The sequence below is a fragment of the Cucumis melo genome, chromosome 5, assembly GCF_025177605.1.
Source record: "Cucumis melo cultivar AY chromosome 5, USDA_Cmelo_AY_1.0, whole genome shotgun sequence".
Lineage (NCBI taxonomy): Eukaryota > Viridiplantae > Streptophyta > Magnoliopsida > Cucurbitales > Cucurbitaceae > Cucumis > Cucumis melo.
The window spans coordinates 14,207,607-14,218,557 of record NC_066861.1 but is presented as its reverse complement, the minus strand read 5'-3'; the positions used below and the strand labels follow the sequence as shown (position 1 = coordinate 14,218,557).

The window sequence follows — 10,951 nt, the reverse complement described above, 5'->3', positions numbered from 1 at the left end:
TTTACCAAACAAAAAAGTAAAAAAACAATAATATTAAATTAAGTTAAATTAAATAAATAAAAAAGATTTCGAATCAATCCTTACGTGAATTTAGCTCCATCGTGAAAGCGGTCGTTTGACATACGGTCGGAGTACATATACATTAAATAAAATATCTTAATGTGCATCAACATTTATTGACTATTTTTATCCATGCTAATTTCACCTGCATGCATGCATTTCAATTATAATATTGATGCATTTTAATAATTTCACCAGCAATATGTTTGTGAACTCTAGAAAATAATAAGCTCAAAAAGAAAACTCTAAAACTACTTTCTGATGTAACATTCTACACCCAAAGTCATAAGATCTCCACCAAATTGCACAAGAAACATGAAATTCTTTGAAGGAAAGAATGGTACATAAGGAAATCCCATACTTTTCCTTGTAAATATCTTCCTTGTTTCTCATATTAAAACAAAATGTACATAATTCAAGTCACTGAGGTTTTCTGCTTAGCTCCTAAAAAGAGCCGAATAGGTTTAATAGAATATGAACAAGATAGATTGGCCGCAAAACAGATGGAAATGACATAAGTTTGTTAGTGAGGGTACCTGGTTTTTGGAAGACAGGAAAATAATCCCCAGATTACAGCAGCAAAAAATCAGGTCAGATTTGGCAATGACGGTGAAAAATGACGAGTGCAAGTAGAAGAAATTATAGTATTATTACATGATTGGTTGAGTTCAAACAGCAGCGTGAGGGTGAGGGGTGAGGGGCGGTCCTGTTGATGCAATTGCAAATTGTAAACCTCTATGCTGTCCATGTTGTAGTACAAACGCCACTTGTGTTGCAGCCAATGCTGCTGCCTCCTGTTGGTTCACACAACCACAAAATTCAATTCAAATCTCTTTACTTAATAACATTCTATAAACTTCATTAAGTTCCAACTCTCTTATAGCTAGCCAACCTACACAAAGATCCTTGATTTCGACAAATATGCCAAAATATCATTATATACTTGAGAATAAAGAATTTCATCACATTATATTTCCTTTAACAACATAATTTCAACCTATGCCTATAAGACATTATAAACTACTTCTATAAGAGTTCACTTCAGAGACGGTGCTTTTCTTTAAATATTGAAAATTGACAATTTTCTCGAGGAAATAACACATTCCAGTTTCCGAACCATTCTTAACTTCTAAAGCCTAGTCAGCAAAACAGTTCTTAAAAAAAAAAATTTAAACATACACCAAAAGTACTTAACCACCAACCTGTCTTTGTCTCCGACGTTGCAAGATACTAATGGCCCAGGCCATGATGTAGCAGGGTAAGAGAAAACCAGCAGCACGAAGCATGAAAATCTGTTAAATGCATATCCAGATTTCAAATCCATCTGATCATACACATTATTTATTCTTTCAAATTTAAGAAAACAAATTTCAACTCTGCTTACAGAGAAAAAGGCAGATGCATCATCATCACCATCAGGATCTGTTATGGTCAACGCATGCCGAAGAAGGAGAAGGGCTAATAGCTGGCCATGTCAAATCAGATATTTCATCAATCATACAGTTTCATGGAAAGTACAAGAAAGTGCAATATCGTTCCATCTTCTAAGTGGGGGAAAAGAGTTCTACGAACTAAAATTAGGAAACCTACAATAAGAGCAGCTGATCGACAAAATGCAGCTCCACTGTCATTTGAGGCAGCATAATCATCATACTCAGCTTCCAAGAAATGTCGTTCTGCCTCTGCAATGGCCAATAGCCGAGTATCTCTCAGGTCTAATGGGTTACCAGCGATTGTCCATCTTCCCCTGTGCATATCCACATCCAAATCAACTTTTCAAATGCAAGTCCAGATCATACATGAAAATAAAATGCTTGTGGGTGTTCAAGACATGATTATTGATGAAACCATCAGCATTTAAAAAATAGCCAAAAGGTTAAACTTACTCCATATCAATAGCAGTTTCTTCAGAACGAGGTGGTGCAGTATATCCAGGTTGATAAGGCTGGCAAATAGAATAAAACATACCGGCATCATTGAAGAATCAAAACAAGAAAAATATCATCAGAAAAGAAGCTGTAAATAAAAAACTCACAATACCATTCAACATAACACGAAACACGTGCAGACCAAAAGAGCGAGCCATGTTATTCAGAAAAAAGTCAATACACCGAGAATACAGCAGATAAATATTTTTCAATTGTATTTCTTTAGAGGAAAGAAGGCATGACAATCATAGACAATGCACTGTGAAATAAAAAGGCATCCAACCAGAATGAGGCAGGAAGCCAAACAAACATCCCAATCCCAAAAAGGTCCAGACTTCGCAAGGAATGACCTATAGGATCAAGGTTAAATAACAAGGATAAAAGAGAAAGAATTATACGTGGGGGGAGAAGAGAAGCCCAACATCCTAACCAAAAGCCCCATGCTAAAAGAAAGGTAAGATTAAATTCATTGAACCAACGTTTCACCAACAAACAAAGTTTCAACAGAAAGCAATGTCTTAAGACTGAAGTCTTAGCAAATACCAACGCCTCTCTAGCTACTAATGCCTCATCCACCATTACACTCACATTAAAGAACCTGCATCTTCGTGGCAGCCACCCCTCAACTCCACCAAGTCTAACAATAATCCCCAACAAGCTTTCACCAGACATGGCACATTCAAAGCAATATCCCATATTACTTTTGTTTGAGCATGAGGAAGGAGGAATGACCTCTTGATGTGCTGCTCATCTTTTTCTCCTCCCAGAGTTGTAACAATCTTCTGTGATGTTACACTCAAACTATTGAAAAAAGAATCCACCCCATTCCCATAAAATCAAAAAAAAAAAACAAAAAACCAGATCATTGTGTGAACTATTATACTAAACCACTGTTGTGGTTTTTCTCATAGATGAATGTATCAAAGAAAAAGACAAAAAGAGGTAAGGCTTGGAGAGCTCAGAAAAAAAGAGATTGGTCAAGAGTAGAGAAAAACTTGCAGAGAAGGACAAGGGCAAAAGTCTCTTCATCCTTGGGGTTTCTAGAGTAGCAAATTCTCTTTCTCGACTTTTATAGTTTTCCCTACAACAGCATGTCAGCAGCCAAACAAATTCTGAACCATATGGTTTTCTCCCTTTCGTTTACAAGTGCCCAACAATGAATGATACATTTTCAATATACAATATTAAGAAATTGGGAGGCATACACTACACGTCTCATTTAAGATTCAAAATAAAACCATCAGGTGCATGTCTTTTAGTGGTAGGTGAGATGCCCCTCTTAAGCGTGCACTTTTATGGAAATTTTGAGCTCCCAATGTAAAACATACAATTTTCAAAATTCAAAGAGTTATGATGATAGGTATCGATCTTTAGTAAGAATATTCAGTAGTTTATTGCTAGTAAAATCAGTAGGAGGAGATCTCAATTCGTTTACAAGTATTTGTCACAATCTCTCTTGCCTTCTCCGCTCAAGAAATGCAAGATCTAAATCCCTTCAAAAAGCTACCCCCAATCTCCCGCCTAAACCCTTTTATAACATTTCACACCAACTTCCTATTCTCTCAACCACTTCCAACAAACTTTCTAAGAATAACCCTTTATTACAAAAATGCCATCCCCACTAATTCTTTCTCTTATTTCTCCTGCTGTACTGGAACAATATTGGAGGTCTAACATTACTCCTCCCTTCCAAACTCACCTTGTCCTCAAGGTGAAAGTCAGGATATTTGTTGAACATATCGGCATATCGTTCCCAAGTTGCTTCATGAGTTGGCAGCCCATCCCAACGGACCATAACCTCCCACTCGCCTGCCTTGGTTTGACGGTAATCAAGAGCTTCAACAGGGTATGTTTTCCACACAAAACTCTCATCCAACTGCTGTAAAGTTGTCTGCACATCAGTATGTTCACCCACCAGCTTCTTCAATTGAGAAACATGAAAAACAGGATGAATCAGCGATCCCTCGGGTAACTCAAGCTTATATGCCACCGGTCCAATCCTCTCAAGGATCTTATAAGGACCAAAATATTTGGCCGAAAGTTTTTCATTCCTCTTTCGCCTCAAGGACAGCTGACGATATGGCCGTATCTTTAAAAAAACAAGATCACCCACACTATATTCAACATCGCGTCGCTTTTTATCTGCATATTTCTTCATTTGGTCTTGGGCTAACCGCAAATTTCCCTTAAGGATAATATCATCTCATCCCGTTCCTTCAACTGCTCATCTAAAGTAACATTAGAGATGACTTGAGCACCATAAGATAACAGAGGAGGAGGTTTCCGCCCATAAACGACCTGAAAAGGTGTCATATCCAAAGCCCTCTGAAAAGTGGTATTGTACCAATACTCAGCCCATGATATCCACTTAATCCATTCCTTAGGCTTTTCATTACAAAAGCATCTCAAATATACTTCAACTCCTCTATTCACTACCTTGGTTTGACCATCGGATTGCGGGTGATACGCAGAACTTCTATTCAGTTTTGTACCCGCTAAACGAAACATTTCTTTCCAAAAATTGCTAAGAAACACCCGATCTCTATCCGATACAATGGATGTAGGAAATCCATGCAGCCGAACCACCTCTCTAACAAATAATTCTGCCACTGTCTTTGCAGAATATGGATGTTTTAGTCGTAAGAAATGGCCATACTTACTCAACCCATCTACAACCACAAAAATAACTTCAAAACCAACTGCCTTAGGTAAGCCCTCCACAAAGTCCATAGATATATCACTCCAAACTTGTGTAGGAATAGCCAAAGGAAGTAGTAAACCAGCCGGGGACAAGCACAAAGTCTTATTTCGTTGACAAATCAAGCATTCGGCACAATACTTCTTAATAACAGCTTTCATGCCCTGCCAATACAACTCCCCTGCAATGCGTTTATAGGTACGAAGAAAACCAGAATGGCCCCCCACAGCAGAATCATGATAGCTATGCAATATATGTGGTATCAATTTGGACGACTGCGATACTACTAGTCTGTCTTTGTATCTCAACATACCATTGCATATCTTAAACTTGCCATCTTGTTGGGCAAGATTGCCATTCAAATCAGCCACAACCTTTCTCAACTTTTCATCCTTCTCCACTTCCTCTTTAATAATATGCAAATCAAGAAAAACTGGAGCTGTTATATTACACAGTTGTACAGTAGGAGGAATTCTTGACAACGCATCTGCTGCCTTATTCTCAATTCCTGGTTTGTATTCCACATCGAAAGTATAGCCCAGCAATTTAGCTAGCCATCTTTGATATTGCAGTTGCACCACACGCTGCTCTAATAAGAATTTCAATGATTTTTTATCAGTTCGCACAATAAATCTGTTGCCCAATAGATAAGGAGTTCGCACAATAAATCTGTTGCCCAATAGATAAGGAGTTCGCACAATAAATCTGTTGCCCAATAGATAAGGGCACCAACGCTGCACAGCTAATACCACAGCCATCAATTCCCGCTCATGCACTGGTCTGCCCCTGTCTCTGATGGCTAATGTATGACTGTAAAAAGCAATAGGGCGCTTGTCTTGTATTAATACAGCTCCCACACCATACTCCGAAGCGTCAGTTTCAATCTCAAAGGGTCTATCAAACATAGGTAAGGCCAATACCGGTAAAGACATCATCGCTTTTTTGAGCTTTTCAAACGCTTGTTCTGCTTCGGAAGTCCAATTAAACCCTCCTTTCTTGAGTAATTGGGTTAATGGGGCTGCCATAGCACCATATTGATGTACAAATCTCTGGTAATATCCCGTCAATCCAAGGAATCCACGGGTCTCGTGTATGTTTGTTGGCTTAGGCCAATCAGCTATGGCCTTGATTTTTTCCGGATCCACTTCTACGCCCTTGTCTGATATGAGATGCCCCAAATACTCAACTCTAGCCATACCAAAACTGCATTTCTTTCGATTTGCAAACAACTTACGTTTTCGTAAAACCAAGAAAACTATTTCTATATGTTTCAAATGATCTTCCATATTTCGACTATAGATCAATATATCATCAAAGAAGACGAGAACAAACCTCCTCAAATACGGCTTGAAAATCGAGTTCATCAATGATTGGAAAGTAGTCGGGGCATTAGTAAGCCCAAAAGGCATCACAAGAAACTCGTAGTGGCCTTCATGTGTCTGGAAAGCGATCTTCTCTATGTCTTCATCTACCATTTGAATTTGATGATACCCGGCCTTCAAATCAATCTTAGTAAATAACGAAGCTCCTCCTAATTCATCAAATAACTCTTCTACCACCGGAATCGAAAACTTATCCGGAACAGTAACATTATTCAAAGCTCGATAATCAACGCAAAATCTCCAGCTACCATCTTTTTTTTAACTAACAATACCGGACTTGAGTAAGGGCTCACACTTGGCCTTATGATCCCCAAAGCTAACATTTCACTGACTAATCTCTCCATCTCTTCCTTCTGATGATAAGCATATCGATACGGTCTGACATTAACCGGATTTGTGCCTTCCTTAAGGTGTATATGATGTTCTATACTCCTTCGTGGTGGTAGCTTCTCTGGCCAATAAAAAATATCATTAAACTGATTCAATACTGGAATCAGCCTCTCTTCAGTTTCTCCCCTCTCTTCTTTTTGATCAACCATTAATTTATTCAACTCAACAATTTCGATTGATCTGCACTCGATCAAATAACCATGATCCAGCTTCTCCCAAGTCTTCATCAAATTCTTCAGACTTACCCTTGCAAGTAAGACTCGGATCTCCCTTAATACAAATTTGTTTCTCATTGTCATAGAATGTCAATGTCAAATTCTTCCAGTCACATACAATCACCCCTAAGGAATACAGCCATTGCATACCGAGGATCACATCGACTCCTCCAAGCTCTAATGGCAAAAAATCTTCCTTCACTGTCCACTCCTTCATTTTAACTTCTAACGATTCACAAACTCCCTTCCCCTGTATTGTCGTCCCTGATCCAAAGATCACCCCGTAATGAGCAGTCTCTTTAATTGGTGATTGTAAAGAATTTACCAATTTTTCGGACACAAAGTTATGTGTGGCGCCACAGTCAATTAAAATCACAACCTCCTTATCTTGCAATGATCCCCTAACCTTCATTGTTCCCAGATCATTCAATCCAACCACAGAATTAATCGACAATTCTACACAAGCTGTAGTGTGAGACTGTACCTCTGCCGTTCTTCAGTTTCCACTTCTTCAAACAATTTCCAATTCTTCATTATCATTATTTACTACAAACATCCTGAGTTCTCTTTGTTCTTTCATTTTGCATTTGTGATCAGCAGAATATTTCTCATTACACTTGAAACAGAGCCTTTTTTCTCTTCGTAGTTGGAACTCTGCATCAAGTAACCTCCTAGAGGTCCCTTCCTTCCGTATTTCTCCAGCATTTAGACTTTTCAATGTAATTGTTCTTATCGGAAACGTAGTATTTGCTTTATTTTCTTTGTTTTGTGGATAATGGTAAGACTTCGTACCTGTCGCTAATTGTGATGGATGTTTCCCGCCGGCATATCCGTTCAAATTCGCTTCGTTTCTCAGAATTTCTCTGTTCTCCACTAGCTGAGCTGTTAGCATCATTTCAGCCAATCCTTTTGGTCTACAAAGAATAACTTTGGCTTGGATCCATGGAAACAAACCAGTCGTAAACGTTTCTTCAACAACTCGGTCTTCTAGATCGAACAGAGGCACAACTAACTTATCGAACAGATTTCGATACTCCTCTACCGTCGTCTCCTGTTGAATTCTCAAAAAACGGTCGTAAACAATTCCTTCTCTGGTAGATCGAAATCGTATCAGCAACCTCTCCTTCACGTTAGACCAACTCACAAATTTCTCTCTTTCTTCCTGCAAACGGTACCAGTTAAGCGTCGGTCCATCAAAATATATTGTTGATACCAGCATTTTTTCCGATTCCGTTAACTTATGGATCTGAAAATATCTTTCCGCCCGAAACAACCAGGATTCCGGATCGTCGCCGGTAAATACCGGCATCTCCACCTTCTTAAACTTACTTCTATCGGCCGAAACCTCATCCAATTTGGATTTCCTCTCTGCGCTTGTTTCTTCGATGCCGCGGCTGGAAGTCGCTTCGCTCACTTTCGATTTCATCGCCGGCAAGTCCCGAACATTCGACTCGGTCATTCGTTCACTGATAATGGATCTTTCTTTCGCATTGGCTTCCATTTACGACAGAATGGCTTGTTGTTTCTCGGATTGCAAGCGCATCATTTCCATATTCTTCGATAATTCTACCAACGCCGATTCGATTACCGGCATCTTCATTAACTCTTTTTTACTTCCGGCAACTTCCTGCTCAAACGACTCCATCCTTTCTTCAATTCTTGTTTGTACCATTATTGCTTTCCCTTATGGATCGTTTTCGGCTCTGATATCAATATGATAGGTATCGATCTTTAGTAAGAATATTCAGTAGTTTATTGCTAGTAAAATCAGTAGGAAATGGAATTAAGGAGATCTCAATTCGTTTACAAGTATTTGTCACAATCTCTCTTGCCTTCTCCGCTCAAAAAATGCAAGATCTAAATCCCTTCAAAAAGCTACCCCCAATCTCCCACCTAAACCCTTTTATAACATTTCACACCGACTTCCTATTCTCTCAACCACTTCTAACAAACTTTCTAAAAATAACCCTTTATTACAAAAATGCCATCCCCACTAATTCTTTCTCTTATTTCTCCTGCTGTACTGGAACAATATTGGAGGTCTAACATTGTTCCAAAGGAGGATACTAACAAGGCCAAACTAAAGTATAAAGATAATATTAACCATTTATTTGAAATTCTAAAATTGCAAAAACTTTAAAATAACAATATTGTAGTCGACATATCAAATCAAAAGCATCATGCATACCTGATGACATATCTCACAAGTTATGTCTCCTTTCTCATTGCACCAATGTTGAACGCATTTTCTATGAGCGTACTGAACACAAAACATTTATCAGACACGTATAAAAGATTAATAAACAAGAAGCCCGTTGAAAGTTTCACCATAGGTTTCATATTGGTCAATTTAAAGGGCGTAGTTATATTCTGGCGAGAAAAAAAGAGAGTTCATGGACCACTATAAGTCTACCATTGACAGCAAGATTAATTGTCAAACTCCTAGTCAAGTTTTATTAAGCCAGTTTATAACTCAGATACACTATTTCCCATTGAATCATACAAATTGATACAAACAAAACATTAGGGGGAGAAACTATTCTTATCAACAAACCATTAGACGGGAGATAACATTAAAAGGTCAAAAACAAAGCATTGGGAACAATTTTATATAGATCGATACGCAAGTAACCAAACTATGTATAAAACTAGAGCACCAATCAACCAAGTTATTTCGTGCACTTCATCCCAGTCCTCGCTACGTTAATGATATAAATCCATCTATTTTCAACAGGCACTATAAAATTCATACGGAACTCTGATCCATCAAATGTTTTGAAAATACTAAATAACTTCATAACTTGACATCCTTTCGCATCTTGCTTCCATGAAAACTAAACCACTTTGGAAGTAACAAAAGAATTTAAAAGACGAAACCAAATAAAAACAATAAAAATATAATTGAACACATCCCCAGAAAAAGCGGAAAGTTGCTAAACCCCATCGAACTAGATCCAAAGTTTCCAACCTAGTAGCAACACCATACATAAATCCAAAGCAGAGAAAAGAAGAAGGCCAAATCAATGAACAACAACCAAAAAGGGTGTCCTGTTTATTCACATTAAAAAAAAAAAAAAAAAAAAAAAAAGATAGAAAAGAAACGGTATTGCAATACCTTAAGACTACCACTACACGCACAGGGAGTTTCTAAATTACTGAGACTGTCTTCTTCCTGACAAATACGGCACTCAGCCACCAGAATCAGAGGGTCATCCTCATTAGGAGCATCAGGCTCAAGCGTCCGATCGTGAGGAGTTGCAGTAGAAGACGAAGGACCAGGCGTAGGCGCAGGGGAGTCGGGAAGAGGCTCACGGGGCAGAGGATGAAGGGGGTGGGATAAAGGTTGAAGTGGAGCAGCTGGTGGGATGAAATTATCAACGTAAAGGACGAGGTGATCGCTCATTGTCCACAAAACCCAACGGAGGCGGAGAAATGAAGAAAAGAAAGGAACCCTAGAAGGAGGAGTGGGTGAATAAGAGGATGATGATAGAAGAATGAGAAGATGGAAATTGAGGGGAGGAAAGGGGGAAAACAAACGTGGAAGAAGAGAAAAAGAAAGCGCGTTTGGGAGTAGAAAAGGAATGCAAAATGGAAGAGAGAGAGAGAGAGAGAGAGAGAGAGAGATAGTTGGTTGGTTAATTAATATGTAGAAGACGAAGGCAGAAAAAGAGTAATAAAATAAAGATGGAATTTGGAGCAGAGTGGACCTGCAGATGGAGGCGGAGTTTTATTCGGTTGAAAGTTGAAGGTCTTTGCGTCCACTCCAATCCAATCCAACTACCCTCCACCCTATTTCCGTAAATATCCACGCCTCACCTTACCAATTTTTAACTCATCCCAAATACACAACAACGGAAATGGGTTTTTATTTAAAGTAGTTCAAAGAGCACTACTACTAAACAAATCTTAATCAAACATTTCCAAAGTAACCCATACATGAAAATAATGAGTTTCAACGCTCTACACTTAACATTAGAACAACTATATCAATGTAGGTAAATAGTATGTACCATTAAAGTGTGGGCTATGTATGTAAATTAATAATTTATCACATTATGTTATTTTATTTAATTAGGTCTATTATGTAATCTATTTATTTAAGACCCAAGATTCCTAATTGAGTAGGGACCAAAATGGTAGAAGACTATTCTTAGATTGATTAGTATTTAATGGAGATCCTAATTGAACTATTATATAAAGAAACTTAGGGTTATGGTTCTTTATATACCAAAACAATAAGCTCTTTCTTGTATCCCATCAAAATAAAGATCCCACTAA

At 38.2% G+C, this 10,951-nt stretch overlaps 1 protein-coding gene across 2 annotated transcripts; it reads right to left on the bottom strand.

The window, feature by feature from the left end:
• Positions 1–381: 381 nt before the first annotated feature.
• LOC103485788 (uncharacterized) lies at positions 382–10,512 on the bottom strand. Of its 2 annotated transcripts, XM_008443489.3 has the most exons (8): positions 9,789–10,353; positions 8,862–8,933; positions 1,947–2,005; positions 1,651–1,807; positions 1,445–1,525; positions 1,263–1,352; positions 715–854; positions 382–596 (listed from the first exon to the last, which is right to left on the bottom strand). In XM_008443489.3, the coding sequence occupies exons 1-7, from the start codon at positions 10,074–10,076 to the stop codon at positions 729–731; spliced, it is 873 nt and encodes a 290-aa protein (XP_008441711.1). In that variant the 5' UTR covers positions 10,077–10,353; the 3' UTR covers positions 382–596; positions 715–728. The 2 variants fall into 2 exon arrangements, with proteins under 2 accessions (XP_008441711.1, XP_008441710.1); XM_008443488.3 differs by having other exon boundaries at positions 382–854; positions 9,789–10,512.
• Positions 10,513–10,951: the final 439 nt, after the last annotated feature.